The following is a 21,328-nucleotide window of genomic DNA, read 5'->3' on the forward strand; positions in this document are numbered from 1 at the left end:
TGCATAATTTTTGGGGGCCCACTTGAGCGAATGATGAGCTTATTATTGATAGTTAATTGCTGAGCAGGAGAGAAAAGAGAACCAGGATGGAAATGTACAAATCAATCTGACTGATGTGAGAGTCTGTGGAACTGTGGAATATTGGGTATATATATGTTATATAACTGCAGTGAATCAGATTCTTTCGGGGGGGGGGCACACTGAAGAAAAGGTGTGAGACGACACAAAAATCATGATAATACGTCTTTAGCTATTGTGATAAAGAAGGAGTTTTAATCTTGTACGTACATTATGTACAATATAGCATTTTTGGACATTCAATAAAGCCAAGTTTCAGTGCAGAACAACCTTTAAGAGATATACTATATCTACTATGATGCAACACCTTGCCAGAAATGCACTTCATTAGAATCTGAACAAGACATCCTGTTCACAATAGTCTGTGCTGAGACAGAGAAAAACCACAAGAGAGTGATCACATTTAAAGTTAACATGCTAACTAGAAATGTATCATTGTCTTACAGGTGCCATCGTGCGTTCACAAGTCATTCCCACCAGATCACTTAAGCTTTGATCATCAAATTGTTGAAAAAAAAAACACCCTCTGTGCTAAATTATACCAAAGCTGTACCTTCTGATTCTCTGTTTTATAGCGATGAAGACGGAAATCTTTAATGAAAACACCCAAAAACAGAGAAGATTAAATCAATGAACAGATAAAAAGGAGAAATCCGGCAGATTTCGCAGCTCAGAGAAAATGCAAAATGTTAAGTAAAATCCTGGATAGCATTGAAGTGAGATATTGTAAAGATGTGGGGAGTGTGAGGGTGATATTTCTGGAGGACCAGAGAGAATCACATCTTTGATTGTGTCAAACTCCTCTGAAAATACTCCCCCACATCTCTTTGTCGCACCTGATGTGCTACAAGAGAGAAACATATGGAAAAACCTTTTGTAGGATTGTAATTGTATGCTGGAGGCTATACAGGAAGTTCTTTTAAAAGATATTTTGGGGATTTAAGGCTTAAAGTTAAAGTTCTTGTTTGTTTTTGTTTTTTTGCATCATGTTTTTTCAAAGACTTTGTCATCCGTTTCAGAGCCTAGTGTTGACTACTGTGTATTAAAAGCTAACATTTTGCTAGGAACGTAATGTAAAAGCATGAGAAACTAAACTATCTGTAGGATGAATGCCACTGTATGTACTAAAACCTTGAAAATAATAACTGAAGTAAGTGTTTGTTTCCTTTTCTCAGGCGTAAACAGCCAGCCCACTTTCAGAAAATAAACAGCTTGTAGCAGAATAAAACTAAGGGTAAAAACACACACACACACACATTGGCTCCATAAATTAGATCAAATCCAGTGATACAGAGATCTCCTCCTGTCTTCTTGCAAACAACAAACTGTTATCTCAGCATCTCTCTCTCTGTGCTGAGAGGGAGCGAGGAAGGTACAGAAACTCTGACCTGCAACAAAGTGGAGTCCTTAGTGACAAAACTCACTGGTGTCTCGGAGCCATTTTGTAGGTTCAGTTGTCCTCCACCTCTGACCTCTGGGCGGCTGATCCTACCTTTTCTCTCTTTCTCTCTCTCTCTCTCTCTCTCTCTCTCACTCATTCTTCATTTCTCAGAATGTTTTCTCTCAGATGATTTCCAGGACATCACAGGGCACAAAGCCTCTCTTCTTTCCACTCGCCACCTTGATGAAGCCGCTGCGCTCGCCCTCACTGCTCACACAGATCTGAAAGCAGAAGAGGAATTTTACTTCAGCTGTAAATAAAAAGCTATGAACAGAAAGTGTAGTCAACAAAACAGTGAATGAATATTTCAATAATTATAACGTGAGCTCCAACTTAGCCCCCATGTTGTTTCTGAAAACGGATCAGACTCTTATACAGACTGCCTATCATATGGTCAGATAATGAGTGTACTGTACATTTTGGAGGTGTTGTAAATAAGCATCAGATACACTGTTACACTACAGTATAAGGCCAAATGTTTGTGGACACATGTGCCCACATACTGTGTATTTCTGTATTTTAAGGTTTGGGTTTAGGCTCCTAACTTTGTGGTGACAGTTTGGGGAAAGCAGGGTCCATAAAAAGATGGTTTTCTGAGTTAAGCTGTAAAGCACTTTACTGGACTGCAACAAAAATCTGGGACTGGATTTGAACTGGAAACATTGTGGTTACATGGTATGTGTGTCAGACCACTGGGCCACCACGATACCCCCCAGGAAAAGATTTTTTGTATGAAGATCCCAGGTTATGATGCAAAACTGCTGCCTGACTACTGACTATGACCATAAAAAGAGAACACATTACACCCATTTTAAAGTCAGTTTTCATATTGACTTCAAAAGTCCTTTACTATTTTATAAACCGCAATATGGTCAGTGTGATACCAATATAATTATCTGAAATGCTTTTTTGTATGAATCATGAAGGCCCCACAGGTCCTGTTGAATGAGCCTTTTAGCTATACCAAAGTGCAGCACAAAACCTTTTTATTTTTCTTTTCATCTTTCCTGCTCTAATCTCTCTTTATGTGCATTAGTCTCCAATTATTCTATTTTTATTACTGCTGCTTATTAGTCACTTGCAACTGCACTAACCTGTGTGAAAGGTATAGTATAATCTCATATCACACAATCTACTTTGTCAGTATCCTGTATTGCCAAGCCTGAGTGTAAATTATTGCCTCATGTATTATTATCATTACACAAAAAGGTGTGATGATAATGATGATGCTGTTACCGGCTCTTAATTTCACTCACTGACCCTCATAATGGACCAGAACACATGGTGTTTTCATGTGCGCTCTAAGTACTCTACAACATCTTCCCCTGGGTTTGTGTGACTGGAAAAGAAAGGCAGCAGGTCACTGACTCGTCTTGTGTTCGGTGGTTTCATCTCCACTGGGGGTTGCTTACTTTAAGACTCCACTGAGTCCCAAACATGCCCTGGAAAGCATTGTGGGAAAAAGGGAGCCTGAACTAAGTACAGCCGTTATGCCAAAATGCTAATTTAATGGCAACTCCCTGAAAAGGATCCTGTGTCGGGCAAACCTTTAAGCGAATAAGTGTATGTGAGGGAAGAGTCGCTGGAGGTAAGAGGTGACATGGGAGCTGTGGGAGGGTAATAAGATGGCTAAAGGGCTGCTTCATAATGTGACTCTGGGTGTGATCATGAATTACACACAGATGTAATGTGGCATTTGTAATGCCCAGGATAAAGGTCATTGCCCCCCAAACCCACAAGGATGATGATGCTCACTGGATCATCCCTGCTAATATTTGGTCCAAATTAATTCCTCATGTGTTCTGTCTCTTTGTGGCTCCAAGGGAGCAGTTAACCCAACATCATATCACTACTGTGAAATCTTTACATCTCTTTTTTAACTTTATGTCCAGCTTTTTAACATCAGCTGCATGAATTGATCTTCAAAAAGAGAGACTTTGTGCGAAAGAGGAGAACTCCAAAATGCTACTGTATCAATTAACAAGTAGTTGCGGTCTAAAAGATCAGCAACATGTAATTTCTTTCACAGTTCACACTTTCCGTCTTGTGTCAAACAACATATTTTCTCTGATGACTACAACAATACAATGAGCCCCCACCTGACCTGATTAGAACAAGTAACAATTTGTACCGAGCCTGACTGACTCCATACATTCAGTGTTTGCTGGGTGGCATTTTGCTGCTTTTTTTTTTTTTTTTTTTTTTTTTTTGCTGGCCGTTGCCATAGCTGAAGAAGATGCTCATACACCTGCTGTCAAAAGGTCAATAATACAACATGTCCTGAACAATACAATAATAATAACAAGAAGAAATATAAGCAGAAGGCAGAGTCATTGCAGATGCAGATGTTGACACAGATGACCAATACTGATTTAGTTGGATAATTTAGGATATAAATAGCAGCCTGTCCAGCCTGCCTTTATGTGGAAACATAGAAATCAATGACAGAAACTGTACACACTTTAAACAAGAAGACAATCATCATTCCCTCACATTCACCATCATCATCATCATAGTTATTAGTACCTGTCCCTCCTTCAGGGTGATCTGTCCCTGTTCTTTACAGCCGATGAATGTCCTGTTACACCTGAACACCTGGTCCCCGGCCCGCACCTGATGAGCAAAGGCTGCTGGGAAGAAGCCGATCCTGTCCTCAATTACCCCCTGGAAAAAATGAATTCATCAAACATTAAAACAGCTGACGCATGGAGGGGCTGCAAAGGATGTAAGAGGATTACAAACCCAGTGTTTTCATAAATGATTAGATAAAAGCCTTGAAAAAACAACAGGGGCTCTGTTGGTGACAGACATTATACCTGTATGAAGTTTTTTTTAGATCATACTAACTTTTATATGCCTGTTACATAAAGTATAGTGTTTATGTTTTCACATACGGTACATATATGTTGTGGGCAGGTGCTACATTAGGTGCTAATGATTGCCTCTTGACTTGTTCAAGTAGCTATTGTTCAAAGACCAAAGGGGCCAGATGTCTCTGTTTATCTACAGACTGTAGAGAACAACAACAGCATTAAAATGTGTGATGAGTTTCTTCATGGTCTGGTAGCAGCAGGCCGCCTCTGTACAGTCACGTTCTGGCCCTTTTGTCTCCCTAATTTATCTGTCATGCATTTGTGTCCTGAGGCAGCCTGTTTCCTTGCTCCTATAATTTACAGCTGGACTTCCTGTAATTTATCAGTCCATTTCTTATTGGGGCATCTTTAGGGTTTTGTGGAAAACACACATTATATGCAAACTGGACAACAACAAACATGCAAACTTTATCTTTGAATTTAGCATCTTGGCAGATTAATTCTAAAAAAAAAAAAAAAAAAAAAAAGATGAGCCTGTCACTTTTCAGGTGTAATATGCTGGTTTTGTACCCACCTTCCACCAGTCATCATTAGAGTCGTCAGCCAATAAGATCCTGTCTCCTGCTCTGCAACGAAAAAGCAAAACAAAGTCAAATTCAGCCAAAATGTTTTTTCTCTTCATATCTAGCATGGCTGGATAAATCAGAGTCCTGTGGCAAAAATGAGCTGTAGGCCCCTAGTTCACCCCCTGCTGGTGCTTATTCTGTTAACCACAAAGTTATTGAGCAATGAGTCAAATTTCAACAACTTGTACACATCTTGGGCTTTCGTGGTCCATGAAGTTCTGGGTCCTTGGGATATTTTGTAGCAGCTTAGTGACTGTGACTAAGCATGTAGCCTGTCAAGCTTTGGATTTCTCCACACATAAAAACAAGTTGCATGTGGCTCTATTAGAAGGTCAGGTCTTTTTTTAAGCTGTAAATATTAGCATGCCCTGCTAACTAGCTCTATAACTAGCTTACTACCTACAGTAGTAACCTAGGGTTACTTACAAAGCTAAGAGCCATTAGCTATTGGCTGATTGCTAAGAGCTATTGTATTATTTTTGTGTGTGGTTACAAGTTATATTATAAAAAGCCCAGAAAACAGCTAGCACGTCCACTGTGCTATAACTTCAGAATTCAAGACAACATTAGCAACTTTTTTGTACTACAGTATAATACAGGGGCAGATTAGCTATCCTACAATAAAAGGACAATTCAGCTCCTACTGTACATTTCCTCAACATGGATTTGCAAATATTGGTGACATTTTACCACGGGACCTGTTAGCATTAGCCTTTGTCTTTTAGCACAACATTACATACAGCAATAAAATGCATATTGAAGACCCTTGTACATGGCTCTTGTTTACACGTTAGCTGGAAAATTTTTAAAGTTCGCTGCAAAGTTAGCATTAATTAGCTAGCTACAGCTGCTAAAATCTCCTAGCAACAGTTCAGTCATAAGAGGCTCTCTAACATTTGCAGCATATTCAAGCAGGAGACAGGATGTTTGTGATCTTTTCCCTGTTCTAAATGACATGTGATGCACCATAATCATGTTTGTTTGCCGTAAGTAATTCTTATTTATCCAGGAAAATGCATGAATCATTGTACCCCATCGCTGTGTGTGCCATAATTACTAGCATCTGTTCAAAGCCGTCGGCTTCAAAATCAAAAGAACCAGCCCAGTGGAGCCAAATGCTGGTTTAGGTAATTTCCCTTTTTCTTCCTCTTGTGGTTCAGTTTTAACACTGGCTGTCCTTTGCGTGGTAATGATGACCATGACTCAGAAAACACTGTTTATTGCAGGTGAGAAACAGCATTTGTAAAGCGATGAAAACATAGTACACTGGCCTACATGTTGATTCAATTAGAAGAACAGGAAATTAACTGGATGAGCATTTCCTTCAAACACTGTCCGTTAAAATCACCCAAAAAGGGTTGATAAAATCTTTAACCATTAGACAACAAAAACCACATGTGGGTTCAGAATCTGTATTCTTATTTTTAAAATGCATCTCTCATCGTCATTACTGCCACTGTGTAGTTGAAAGTAATTTGGTAATCAGAGCATGTGGCAGCAACTGAAACTAATCACAAAACTGATTTCTCCACTTAAAATGAAAATGAAAATTGTACCTTTTGATTAAGAATTCCATTATTAACCCATTTGTGCTTTAGTGTTTGATGTATTGATTACTGTTGGCAGCAAGACCCCAAGGAGAAAAACTTTGATGCAGGCGTTCATAAGAGAAGAAATAAAGCTTGGTGAGCTGTGTGCTGTGGAGCAGGTATCAGTGGACAGGGGTCCTAGAGAAGAAGTCAATGAATTTCAAATGAAACCGAGTGAAGTTTTTCCAGACCGAAGAGAGAGGAAGGATCCGTGTTTGTGCGTGTATAGAGGAAATAGAAGGAGAGGACAAGTGCACTCTCATATCCTTAAATCCACAGAGGATTTCTGCAAGAACCAGAGACAAATGGGTACTTAGGCTGAAGGACTGTTCATGATGAATGCTCTATTCTTGAGGGCCTATTTGAAAGTATGTTGCAGATGATGCCCCCATCATTCATAGCCAAGGCAGGGGATGAAATCTTAAGCCTGAGTTTTGCATTGTATCAGAGATAATAAGACAAGCTAGACATGTAGAGCTGTGTCTATTTGGAATTATTATCCCATCATATATACATAAAAACTAAAAAAAAAAACTAAATTATTTAGCAAGATTAGAAAATTTTGTAATCATAAATTTGAGCTTGTAAACATGCTATTTTAAAGGGTAAATTAACACCTCATCACAGAGGAACGAAATCCACAGCTGCACAGCTCTCTGTGAGTTAAATTAAATCATGTTGCAGTGTTGGCCACAACCCAATCAGTGCCTGGTTTTAATTAGCTGTCAAAGCCAAAACACCTGCTGACATCACAGATTGGGGCGTGACCAGACAGGCAACTTAACGATCTGCAATTGCATTCACTCCATATTTGCTACCCACAGTAATGCACTACATTTAGCATGAACATATATCGCTTTTGATAGATAACCAGGCAAATGTCCCTGTCTCAGACTTCATTTGTCTTCGCTCCATATTCTAAATGAAATAAGTACCTACTTCTGTGCTGGCCTGAAAAAATGCAAACACTTATACATAATTTCAACCAAAAATAAAACAAGTTATCGTCAGCAACATATCTCATCTCGGCCACTGGCATGCTGTTAATGCCTCCTGGGAGCTATAAATGGACTTATAAATGGACTTCTCGAAGACTGTCCCTCTCTCTCAGGATAAATTTAAGAGGACGTGAGATTGACTGATATTAATAGACCATCACGGCAGGCACACAGGTACCAATAATGAGGCCGCCCCAGAGAAATTAATCTTTGAAAACCATTAACTAAAAAGAGGACGCTAATTATTTCCTTTTGTAAATCTATTCTTCTATAATCTACATTTTAACCTGTGCTGCAATGGACACACACTGATTACATAAGATGAAACAGGAAATACGCAGACACACTAATTAAGAGACGACTTGATTTCCTGGCATGAAGAAGTAGACAAAGACTGACAAAGAGCAAACAGCTCTTTAACAGCAGACACTGACACATGTCAAACAGTAAATTAAACATCTTCTCTACACGTACACAGTGTATGCGTTTTAGATTGTGTGCCCTATTCTTGGCGTGTTGTCTGACTGCATAATATAATTGCACTGGATTGTTTTTTGAAGGCATACAATTATTATTAAAAGGCAACAGGAGTCTATGACACACAGAAGCTTTGCTGAAAGAGTCACATAACAAGATGTAAAAATGAGCTCTCTGAATCATTCAAACTAATAATCATCATTAAAAAGAGTAACTGTAACATTTAGCTGGAACTGGAGCTGATTGCTTTGTTAGAAAGGCCACATGAGCAGCGTAACCTTTTTGTGTTTTAGATCATGTCTGGCAGGTGAACTTTGGGGACCTACGTGTGTGTGTATGAATTAATCAATGCTGGATTCAATCTGTCTTCCTCAGGAGGCTTAAATCTAACTTCACAGTGAAGTTGAATCGTGCTTATGCAGAGGAGCTGAGACTACAATGTGTTGTACTTTGTTCTCTCTTTTTGTTCAGGGTATTTTAAACAGTGATAACGGATCAAAAGAAATCATTGTAGGCCTGTCAAAGCCAGTCAGTCAGCAATATTTCATCTGTAGTCCCTGGACAGGTGCTGTGTTGTGTAATGATGGTGGGTGGTGTAGCAGGGTTTCTTTATTAGAGTGACGTGTGTGTGCATGTGTTTGTAAACTGACCTCATCTCCAGGTCATGGCTCTCTTGGGCAGTGAAACTGTACAAGGCCACATAGGTGTTGAGCTTTAGGATGTCCTTCTGTAGCTGGCTCTGCTCCAACTAGACAACAGAAACAGACAGAAACACATGAGCACACAGTCTCGGGAAAAATGAAAAAGGTGGCAAGTTTCTAAACAAGGCATAGACACATATGTACCATATTCTCTATTGTATCTTTAAATAGTCTTTTGGCACTCACATAAGCAGGAGAAGCCCTTGTTTACAGTACACTGATAGACCGAGGAGCTGCTTAAGTTGTTCTGCAATCTGTTCCTTTTAATCCAGCATCAACATGAGTGGGAGAGGCAGGATCAGGTTTTTTATGAACGCTCGGGAAGTTAAAACAGGACAGGGTTGTGGGTGGAGAGGAAGTTCTCGGAGAGGTGTTAGCACAATTAGCAGGGAGATATGCCGCCATTCAGGCGCTCTTCACACCTGCTCAGAAAACTGGTGGGTGCGTCTTCCTGTTTCATCCACCAATACCTTGAGTCTCAATCCTGCCCCGCTGGGTCCCTGAAATCCCTCCAAATGATAACATGTCTTGTTCCTCCATGATGTCTGGAGGGAAATGGTGTGAAAAGATATGAGAGTGACTTTTTAAGACACACTAATGGCTATTTTTGCTTGACGGCAGGAGAATTTGACTTCTTTGTGGCGATGTACAGTAATGAAGAGAAGTGCTTTGGTCTTCTGTGGCTCCCTGAGCGTCACCCATGTTGTCTGGCAGTGTGGCTGATGGATGAGCTGAGTTAACTGCCGCCTCACGGCAAACTGCCTCTCTGGCCTCTGGGTGAAAACAACAACATCAAGCAGTGGCAATCCATTACAGCTAACTAAGAGCTTCTCATTGGCCTTGAGAGGTTCTTGATACTGTGGAGGCCTGGACGGTGGCTGAGAGGATGGGCAGGCCAAGATAACAACCTTCAGGAAATGAAGCAGTATCAAAGTGAAGGCATGAGGGGAGGGAAAAATTAAAATGGAACAGCATTGTGAATTCTTTTAACCTTTCAGTTATTGACTGGACATGTGGGAGTAGCTGAACAACTTGTAAACCCAACTTTGACATATTGATATGTACGTTTGCAAACAGTTACCTATTTGCATGTATTATTAGCATTCATAAGGAGTCCACTTGCCGAATATTCACTCTCCTTTTGGCTCTGTGTTTGGTTTCTACCAACTCCTGCGAAAAATGTCTGGCTATTCAGCTGCTTTTCACTGTTTGGTGCTGGACATATGCCCTGGGTTTATGTACAACAGTGGATGAGAACTAAAACAGGAATAATGTGAGCCAGAAAACCAAAACTAAAAGCTAAAAGATGCTAAAACACTGAGAGCAAATGCAGAGGGTTAAAATTCTCTGTGGGTTCAACACACTTTCACAGTACATATACTGACTGATAACTGGTTTGATCCATCTTTAATATAAAATTATAATGAGTGCTATTTTCCAACATCTTTAATCCAGTTAAAATGATTTGGTGATAGATTTTATGCTTCACAATAAAACTTTCCGAACAGAGAATTCAAGCAAAAAGAAATCACAGCATTAACCAGACTATCTTACTGTCAATTGATCTCAGGGAGTTTAACACTAAACCTGAAAAGTGTGAACAGATGGCGATCCTGCGTGCGACTGTGTGTGTGTGTGTGTGTGTGTGTTCCCATTTGTGCGTGCGAGCCTCTCATCTCAAATTGGAGACCCCTTTCTCTGGTGAAGAAGCGGTTTTCAAGCGTTTTTCTCTGCTCATTAACCTGCAGAGCCTCCATCTGTCTGTCCGCCAGCCTGAGCTAATGGACCTGTCGGCTGACAGACAAACAGCCCGCTGCCAGCTGTGCTCGGTCCAGCCTGATAACGCCACACGATGCACTTCAAGTCTCTTCCCTGAAATGGGCGGCTGGGCTGCTAGATTGTATTGCAGAGGAGAGATATGTGTGTGTGTGTGTGTGTGTGTGTGATTTTGTGCCTTGTATGGTTATTTGTTCATTTTTGTGTGTGTGTATCTGTGGTTCTTTTTCCACTGTTGACAACGGAGATAAACATGTTAAACTATAAAAGTAAACAGGTCAGATGGCTGCACATAGAAAATATGTACAAAGAACATTGATACTGAGAGCACCTCTCCACAAATCCCACCACAGAAGCTGAAGAGATAGAGAGCAAAAGAACACTTTTGAGATCTGCCCATGAAATATTCATCGTTACTCTGTTGGGGGTGATAAGATATTCACAGAGGTTTAACCTTTTTCTTTCTCTGGCATGAATTTTGCACCATCAGCGATACCATCTGCACTGTAGAGAATAAATACAGCAGCACAGATCCCAGAGCTGCAGATCCCAACCTTAAGGTCAAGGCTTCGCTGTATCACTGCAGGCCAGTGGTCGTGTCAGGCTAGGGTATGATTTGTTACAGCACAGGAAGAGAAGTTTTCCCTCAAAGTCCTGGGAAATTCAGCAGCGATGATAAAGGAGAGGGGCCAAGTGCAGCATGCTTAATGGACGCAGAATGGACTGGCTGGGTATCAGTTCTCAGAGCAACCACGCAGAGTTCAGGAGTTGGCCAGTGGACAGAATCGGTTCTCAGAGCTTTTCAGACTATGCCAATAACACATGTAACAGTAAGACTCTGGGCTGCAGAGGAACAAGCAGTGAAAACTGAGTGAAAAAGATGACTACTGCGGTTGCTGACTCATGAAATTGCTGCAATGACTGTTTAAGCTTGCCACTCCACTAAAACTGTATATTCTATTGGTCTTTTTCATCCTCACGTAATCACCAGTTTATCATTTACTGAAAGGTTTTTTTAATTTACAAAAGTAGCAGCAAATTTGTCTCTGCAGGTGAAAAATCTTTACTTCGCATTGTGGTGATGTTTGTCCTTTAGGCTGAATTGAAGGATCACGTGGCTTTCTGTGGGACAACAGAACTGTGCAACTGCTGAAAACTGGGCTGTTGTTTTGCGATAGAAGATAAAAGGTTTTTTGGCAGTCAAAATTCACTGAGATTAGATTTTTGTTGTTGTCTTCTGATCAAATGGCTATCTTAAAGACCCATTACAGTATTTTCAGGCTAGCAAAGCAGCATATTGTAACAATGAACACAATTTCCTGCAAATACAAGAGGTTTGATGCTGAACTCGCAATGTTTGTGTCTGTAAACTGCTGCTAATGTTAATGTTGGTATGTAGCAAACACTTATAGCACCTTTAAGGCACTCTGATTTCCTCTGAATTCAGTTTAATCTGATTTACTGACATTACTACCATGCACATGTATATTACCAGAACACTACTACTACTACTAGCATGTAGTGTAATCAAGTAAACAGTTTAATGGATTAGTTTCTTACCGGCAAATCGTCAGGTTTTCTCTCTGGCTGGTGGTAATGCTCCATCCCATTCTCAATGACAGTGAAAACTGAGGGAAAACAAACCAACCCCCCCCCCAAAAAAAACTAAAATTAATAATCATTTTAATAAACAACAGTACAGTATAATGCCCTGCTTGCAGTGCCTCAAAGCTGCACTTTTAATTAGATTCCAACACAAACAAACACACTGATATCTTTGCTCCGCTCAGTCGTTGTTTCTATCTTTGCTAGAACCTTGCCAGGAAAAGGGCAAAAATTGAACATTTTCTCACAAGTGTGACTCAAGTGGAAAGATCATGGGGTCATTACAGTGAAATGTTCTCAGCAAAGGTCATAGTAATCAGCTTGTTTGCTTGTGAGGTATCTTGCCTGTAACTGTAAACTGATGGTGGCAGCAAATGAAAACACAATGGCTTTGACTTCTGGGGTTCATAAATATCCATAACACATTTCTGCATCGTAGTTGCCTTTTTTCCATTATCCCAAGTACAACAGGTTTGCGGCCCGACACACACGCTAACACAATGAGCTGAATGTATTAATTTCTTCTTTTGTTGGGTCAGGTGCCATTCTCTAAAGGGTAATAGTTCAGCAGCATTGTAGCTATGCTTCAAATAGCAATTTCCAGTACCACAGACTACCATGGTGTGCTCCACCATTCTCCTTGCCTTCCCTGGCTCAGAGTGAATACCTCAGATTGTAAAGGGTCAGTGCCTTGCCCTTCACTACACAGACTATTGTGCAGCAGAAATACTCCAGCACCACTAAATCAGGAGCTGCACACAATGCGTACTAAAGAAAAAGAGGTCTAAACAACTCTTTAAGCCTTTTCTACAGGGTATTCTATAGCAGGGTCAGAAAGAGCAAACACAGCAAAAAGAGCGAGTTCATCTCAGTGGAAAATAGTGAAGAATCTTATTTGATGGTTCATAGGGGGAGAATGTGATGTTGCAACCTTCTCAGACTCTCTTGTGGGAAGAGTGTTTTTTTTCCCCTGTGTCACTACATGGCTTTAATCCAGATGCACACAGTGTACCCCAATGGATACTCACCATCGTCGCTGTGTTTTCTCGACAGCTCCTGTCTACTGCTGTGAGCCACCACTTCCTCTGGAACCTTGTCCAAGTCACTGGTCTGCAGAGATGAGATACATCAGATGAAAGATAAAGATAAATCTATCAATAATCTTTTCAATTAATCAAGTGGTCGCTCAGTCTGTTAAACATCAGAAAACACTAAAAAATGTTCATTCCGGTCTCCCAGAGTCCAAAGTCTTTAAATCTCTGGTTTTGTAAAGCAGTCAGGAAATCCAAAGAGATTTTTTAAATTTTATGTAGTAAAAAATAAACTCAGACTAATCTTTGGAGCTCTAACAAAGAGAGATGGATAGAAATAGAAATAAATCTAGACAGAGGGAGATACAAATGCATAGATAGATAGAGATAAATGGAGACAGATCCAGACAGACTGGGAAAGCTATAGACAGATAGACAGAGATTGATGCAGATGAAAAATGTATTTCATTCTGAGTGCAAAACTAGCTAAAAAAACATCCACTTTCACAGACAAGCCAACAATTTTGGAGAAATCTGCAGTCCAGCAAACACACTGTTTCTAAGTCTGCATTTGGAAACTATTATCATAAACCCTGTTGAGATCACATTGTCTCTGTGAGTCTCCACTGACGCACACACCCATTCACTAACAGCTGCACAGGACAGGACAGGACAGGATGGCCCAAACCCAACAGCTTGCAGATGTCATCGTGCAAAGGCTCATATCCAGACTGCATATACAGTTTAGCTTACATTAGAAGTGATAAGCTATGAAAAACAGATTTGCTCGTGCATTACGCGCAGATGGGAGGGAAGCTGGAAAGGACTGTGGCCGTACAATCAGTCCAGTCCATCTTCAGAGCTGTAACATGAGCGTTTGTACAGACGTCTCCTGTCTGGACCGGACTGCCTTTATTGGTAGTGTTTACAGCCCTGCAGTGGTGGTATCTATTTAAATCATCAGTGACAATATGTCTGTTGCAGTGCGACAAAATACAAGCATAATACCTGAACTGAACTGGGACAATCTGCTAGTGTCTAGTGTAGCTTAATGAAGAGAGATTAGAGATGGAATAGGACCAAAAATGCTAAAACTAATTTGTATTTGACATCTATGACAGGTACAGCACTATGTGTCAACACCACCTGACACGATAAATGATCCTTTCTTACCGAGTTTCTGTGTGGAGACTCAGAGCCACTGGCCCTCTTGGCCTTTTGTGCCAGAGACGTCCCGAACCTCAAGGCCTCATACACCGGGTCCACCTTATTGCCACAGGCTTTAGAAAAAGAATGAAACCAGACATGATGAAAGCTGATGACAAACAAATGTTCAGTGTTTTGTGAACGCCAAGTTCAATAAAACCAGGTAGGTAAATCTTATAAAACAGCTCAAGTGGAAAAGTGCTTTTGGATGAGTGGAGTTAAGTTTTCGCTTTAGAGCATCCCAGCCCACACAGAAAACGGAGCGTAAGATGGAGATTTAAGCCGCTCACCGATGGGCATAACTTCTTTGATGCAGCCGTACTGTTCCTGGATCAGTAATGGGGAGCTGTAGTACCGCCGAAAGCCTTTTGGCTGAGGAGGGAAAGACAGAGAGGGGAAAAAGAGAGAAGCGACAAACATTAGAGACAAATCAATATGCAGCGCCGCGGGCAGCGCAGCACCCTGACACTGAAATACTGCACATAACTATTTACTCAGACATTTCTGAACATGGCTGACATTGTAGAGCTGAAGTTCTGCCACACAGGATGCATCACAGCGAGCTCATGCATATTTCAGCCTGCAAACTGAGCGGATTAGGCAGTGTCAGATAAATACCGTGTACAGATGATAGTCAGTTTTGTTTCATGTTTAAAGTGCATAGCTCCCTTCATCATGGAACGATCAGAAGTATGAATGAGCTGTGAGCTGCAGGACAACATGCATCAGGCAGAGTCATCACAGTGCAACTAGTTGCCACAAAAAAAAAAAACCTCAGACTCAGTCCGCACTCAATACAGCACTACCCCACAGGAAAGGCGCAACATTAGTTCCATTCAATTTAAATTAAATTTCAGCATTAGTATTTGAATGATAAAATATGAATGATTATAGTTTTAAATCTTGTAGGAATACATGATTTGTTATATGCACAGTTGAATCCCAACATGCAGGAGTAGAAAATGTGAATCTTGAAGGTCCACCACCAAGCACCTGACTAGAAAAACTGGTCTTGTAGGTCTTATTTTATCTGCCTGTCATGTCCTTTGAGGCTTCAAAACATTTATCATTCCTATATCCATTACCTGCCTGCCTCCAATCCAATCAATACTTCTCTATCAACTTTGAATCCATCTTTAAGTACAGACAAAGATTGAAATTCTCCACAATCCTTGAAGACATCATGTTATCTGAAGCACACCGGGTAATGATTAATGTAGATATTTACAGTTTTCTGCATTTTCTCTATGTCTCTATGGAAGACAACCATTTACACAGTGTGCAGCCATTTACTGATACGACACAGTGGTTTCTGACAAGATTAATGCTCCCAGATTACAGCAGATGTCAGTTCTTTATGTGTGCATCAGTACTAAAGATATACATCTCACACACAATAGCCTTTTTTCTGTTTGTTTACATACATGCATTCAAGTCGAAGGTGGTAAAAGCTGCATCTGCATCGCTCATCGGTCCTGATTAATTCTTTGTTTGACACTTCTCATGATGAGACGGCTAAAATAAGCAACCCCTGATCTCTTCGGGCCCATTGCAGGAACTGAGATGCCAGAACCTTCAGGGTCAAACTCATTAAAGAAAAAGGTTAGAGGAGCACCCTTGTCAGGAACCAGTCTGGTTCATTTGGCTGCAAAACAAAAGACACCGCTTACTAATGCTGTCAGTGACTTCATTTACTACACTAATGTTTTGGCAGCAGCAACTAGATATAGTCTAAATTCTTAAATATCACCATTTCTATTCATCAAAAGTTATGATGAGGGCAGCACTACAATTAAATCATTCATTCATGCACATCCTTCCTCAGTGTATATGGCTACAAACAAGCACAGCTGAGCTATACAACAAAACCCAATGTTGTCAGTTTGCACACTTAACTACAACTTTACTGACACACAGTCCCTGACCTTCACTCTGCTGGTTTAAGTAATCATTTTTCAGAGGCTCTGTTTATCCCATACACACTGACAACACCAAGCATTTTCAGATTTGTCTCGTCACACTTAGTCTGGACTAAGGAGGGCTAATAATAACCACTTGTGTTCACTGAGCACTGAGCACTAAGGAAACACAGAGAGATGATGTTGTGGTTGTGAGTGATAAGCATTGCTCATCAAAACCAGGATGAGCGAATCATTTTACGTTCTGAATCACTGTAACTTTCAAATTGTGTCACTGATCTAGTTTGATATGTAGCTCAAAACTGTAGTAGGACTCAAATCTCACCGGCTACTCACCGAGTTTCAAGCAGTGACTCACACATGACACTCACACATGACACACACTGATTATTAATCATGTTTGATTCAAACTGGCAGGTCTCCCAGAAACCTCAATTGGACTGGACTTGTCAACACTTAGTCTTGACAAAAACTGTGTCAGGAGAGGTCTAGTGAGTGGTCAGCTTTTGTTAGCTACATGCATACAACATACTGTATTTGCAAGTTGTATAGAGAGACATTAAAAAAGAGGAGAAATGTGTGTTTCAGTCTATGTAGGAAACAAAATCTTTCCCAAACGTACTACAGCTGGCTGTTGCCAGAGCTAATAATAATGCTATCTTAAGTAAGAAATGCAAGTGAAATAATGTTATGTAACCAAATAGCTGAACCACAAAGGCTGACGTGTTAGATACAGCAGATTTTTTTGACTGCATTTGTTGAAGAGTCATTATCTTTGTGTCAGTAAGTTTCTGAACTTACTGAAGAAAAGAAGATTCAGAGCATGAGGTAACTTGATTTCTTTGCTAAAGGATTCTCAAGCCAAGAGAAACAAGCATGGCTGCAGGAGAGTCCAAGTTTAGAGTAAGTCGAATTTAGAGCTGTACTCCACTGGGGAAAACTTCCCTTTTTATGCTTGACCCCTCGACCTCATTTTCCACTCCTGAGAGCCGATCATATCTTCGAGCCTCATCCCTCAGGCATCTAGTGGAAAGATGTCACGACGGGAAAGGATAAAGACAGCCTGTACTGTTAGTATCACTACCATATTATTTCCATGAGACATCATTTCACTTTGTTCTTGCTGACTAACATCAAGTTATTCCAAATTTCTTTCTAATTCCAGCAAAAACCTTCTCAAGCGAGGTGTAGTTGAGGTAGACGAGGTAGAAAATCACACATAATATGACCTGACAGCGCAGCAGTCCCTTTCTCTCTCTCTTTCTTCAGTGTGGGATGTGTGTGTGAATGACTAAAGAGCCCTAGTTCAGTCCTGACTGCCAGTTTACTGGACTGCAGCGGAAGTAAAAAGCGATGAACGTTTCCTGGCTCTCGGTTTCGCTGGTGCGACCGATCCCTCCTCAGTAAAAACATCCTGCCCCCACCCCAACGGACTGACTCTACAACCAAATGTTCTCATAATAATGTATATGGGATTGTGGATCACATCATAGCCCACAATGTCAGTCATCATCATCAACCAATGAGGACAGAAAGTGTGTTGCTGAGAGGGAAACGATATACAATAATAATGTTTAAGTCAAAGGTTATTACAGTGTGCAGACTGTACCAACTATTAAATAAATTCCCTTAGTCCACACGGCAGTTTTGCTCTTTTTATGTCAACATGCATATTTGAAATCGACCAATCAGCGCTAGCTTAATGTTTTTTCTATGACTCTCATTTAGAGCTCGTTAGCAGGAAAGTGGCATAACAGGCAAAACAGGGAAGTAAATTGATTTAATCAAAGCTGAATAAAACTTTTCATGAAAAATTGGTTTATTTTAATGTTGACCAGTGTGGTTTCCAGTGTGGTTTTGGAAAAGGTTAATTAGCCCTTAATAAGGTTCTTTAAATTTTAAGGGTTGAGTACCACCTCTACAGGCCAAGTGTTTATAATGCCTTGAACCAAAGAAACTGGAGTTAAATGAAACTGTGAAAGGCTGATAACAGCAACAGACTGTGAATATGCTGCAATATTATTTCTTCAGTGTAATTATCACCAGTCAACACAGCCAAAACCAGCATGTTGGTGATACTGTAAACTTCTCACAATCTCATTACCTCTGCTGGTGATACAAGACCACGGCTTGACTTGCATATGAGACACTTAACCAACTTAACTAACTAACAACACTAGCAGGCTGTGAAATGCCAAACACATAAAACATTTTCAATCATGACTCTAAAGCTGCATCACTGATCCTGATTTAATGGTTTATGCTGATGGCAGCACGGCAGAACTTGACAGAGGTGAGGAGGGGGGTCAGCATTTTTGCAAATGGTGTATTACTATTATCTAATACACACACACACAGGCTGACAGAGTGGTGATATAACGATGATGAGGACGATGACGAGGATGGATGGCGCTCACAGATGTACCAGCACACTCACACATAGAGTGTGATTTCTGAATAAGCACATTCTGGTGGGAAATGGTCAGACAGCCAATTCTGATGTGTCTGTTTCAGTCGTTCATAATGACATCAATAATTAAAATTAATATTCCCGAAGCTCAGAGTCTCCCAAACTGTGAACAGCAAAGGGAAGAGTGAGCCGTCTATATCATGCCTTGAGATCTTGTGTCTTTTCTGTGTCATGCGTCTCACCAGTTTGCCCATGCAGCGCTGCTGTCCAACTCCATTCTCACATTTGTGGTGGAGGCTCATCTTGCAGGCTTTGCAGCGCAGGCCATGCTTCGCTGTGTTTCCCGCCAGGAACACCACATGTTTGGCTGTGGTACCTGATACACACGCACACAGAAAAAAGAAAAAAGAAAAAAAAAAGAGGAATAGGTTCAAATCTGTCATCACAGGAACTGGACTCAAGTGGTTTTCCTAAGTGAACAGAAAATTACACACAAAAGGGCAGCGGAAATAGAATAATTTTGTTTGGAACGCCGTCTCATTCATTTATTCATTATCTGTAAACACTTATTGCTAGCCAGAGTTTCTGTAGCTTTTCCCGGCACGCACTGGGAAAAACCTGTGAAATGACATGTGGAACGTTTTAACAGGGACAAAAATTTTGTAAATGGGACAGAAGGATGTGCACTTCTGCAAAACCATCTCAACCAAAGTGACTGTAACTGAGCCAGTGCTTTCTCCACCATGTGAAACCATTTCAAACTGCTGCTTGAATGCAACTCACCCTCACTTATTAATATGTGAATCACAGTTAGTGGAATTGATGAAGATTAATCTGACTTATTTGTGAACCAAAGTTATGTAACATTGAAAGTGCAAGCATTTAGCATGTGTGTGAATGAGTAACAAATGAATAATCACTGATAAAAGACAGGAGAGATAGACAGAGAGAGGCTTGTAGATTATGTGGTCAGAATGATAGTCTTGTTTTGGATGGAGATGTAAGTTCGTAAAGAGAAAAGCTGTTGGCAGAGAATAAAGCTCACATGTCAACAGTGACAGCTCAGTCTTTATTGAAGATCACTGAGCTGGGACTCTTGTCACGGTTCGTGTAGTTGTAAGGCTAAAACAGAGACAACAAAAGAGCAAGAGATGATTAAAAAGGTATGCATGAATGTGCAGTTACTAGGTAATTCTGTTGTGTTTGGGGAGTGACAGGGATGTAATGTAACTGACAGCTTTCATTGATCATCTCACAGATTTAACTGAGTAAATTTGTACTTGATCATTAAGAAGTTAGTCACTAGAATGCACAGGTAAATAACTCAACATCACCTTAAAGATTTACTGTCTACACCTTGAAATACCGCAGACATGTTTTCATGTTCAGGACAGAAAAAAAGGCTAGTTTAAGCTAACTTAAGCTAAAGTTTAAGCTAAACTTTGGCTTGGTTGGTTGAGCAAATAACCAACTTCTGCAGAGACTGCTCTGCAGCAGTTGGAGGCTAGAGGTTTAAGGCCAAATATAGGAAAATGTGAATTTATATTGTTTTGGTTTCAAGTGGAGAATCTGTCAAATGCTACAGGTTGGTATAATCCTGACAGAAGTATAAAAGCAGAGAGCTGTTCCTGAGAGGAATAATCTGTAAAGCATTATGTGTTATACATAACATGACGAAAACCACCATTTACAGCCAGCGGTGGTTTATCATTTGACAGCTATTCCACATTAACGAGAGAGGACAGTGTTACCAAGTCACAGTGCTGTCATTAGTTGTACGCTCTTTATTGATTAATCAATAATCACGTGCAATGCTCTGGCAAACACAAACACGGACATGCAAAGGAATCATCGATCTACTTCAGCTGGCTTTAATAGCACAGGAGAGGATGATTTGTTTCATCATAGAAAGATTGTCATGTTGTGTATAGTTTTTTGTGCACTGTGACTGGACACTGTGGCAGGAAAATAATGTCAGCATTTCAGTCCAGATTACCCTCAGAATACAGCATGTTCAGTTTGATGAGCGGGGTGAGGAGGGTCAGCGAGCAGAGGTAATACTGTACGGTCAAAATGAAACCAAGCAGAACACCTGATCCCCTGAACAAGACAGCAAACACAAGACACTGTGTACTTAAGGTACAAAGCCGCCTCGTGTGTAGTTTACTCAGCCAGCAGAAGGGGAAAGAAATCTCTGCTCGCTCCTCACGTGCTGTAATGTGAACTGGTGTCACGGCTATCTGGAGCTGGGCGGCGGCAACAGGAACTTGAAACTCAGTAATGGGTGGAAAATTGGATCTGCAATCCCCATTTTAAAGCTCATGTGTTGCTTGGCTGAATCGCACTGAGTCAGAGCTGGCGGAGCTAGTTATACTGAGACGGAAGTCCGAGAGAAAAGTGATCCAGGCCTGAATCCGTGCCGGTCAGCCATAGATCACCACAACAACAACAAGAGCAGCAACAACAGAAACAATGAGCTCAACCTGCACCACTTTTTAGGTCACTCTAAACATCAGGTCGGTTGGTGAGGTTGTTTTATGAGCACTTTGAGATTCAGTTTCTCAATCTCTCATCTTTAAGACACCCTGACTCAAGATCTTGTCTGTCTCTGTGGATGCACAGGAGCAGCAAGCAAATGAAGCTTTTGTCAAGCCATTT

The 21,328-nt window shown here is 40.6% G+C and overlaps 1 protein-coding gene across 1 annotated transcript in view; it reads right to left on the reverse strand.

Moving 5' to 3' along the window:
• Window positions 1-251: 251 nt before the first annotated feature.
• Window positions 252-21,328, reverse strand: part of stac (SH3 and cysteine rich domain) — a 30,570-nt gene continuing 9,493 nt past the window's right edge. The window contains exons 5-13 of the mRNA XM_051078195.1: window positions 18,913-19,004; window positions 14,632-14,713; window positions 14,309-14,415; window positions 13,133-13,214; window positions 12,060-12,127; window positions 8,673-8,770; window positions 4,907-4,958; window positions 4,046-4,183; window positions 252-1,740 (exon numbers count right to left, since the gene is read on the reverse strand). Coding sequence (XP_050934152.1) covers window positions 1,642-1,740; window positions 4,046-4,183; window positions 4,907-4,958; window positions 8,673-8,770; window positions 12,060-12,127; window positions 13,133-13,214; window positions 14,309-14,415; window positions 14,632-14,713; window positions 18,913-19,004 — 818 coding nt within the window. The 3' untranslated portion in view covers window positions 252-1,641. The remainder of the gene's footprint in view (window positions 1,741-4,045; window positions 4,184-4,906; window positions 4,959-8,672; window positions 8,771-12,059; window positions 12,128-13,132; window positions 13,215-14,308; window positions 14,416-14,631; window positions 14,714-18,912; window positions 19,005-21,328) is intronic.

The sequence above is a fragment of the Lates calcarifer genome, linkage group LG19 (genome assembly GCF_001640805.2).
Source record: "Lates calcarifer isolate ASB-BC8 linkage group LG19, TLL_Latcal_v3, whole genome shotgun sequence".
In the NCBI taxonomy this organism is placed as follows: Eukaryota; Metazoa; Chordata; class Actinopteri; family Centropomidae; genus Lates; species Lates calcarifer.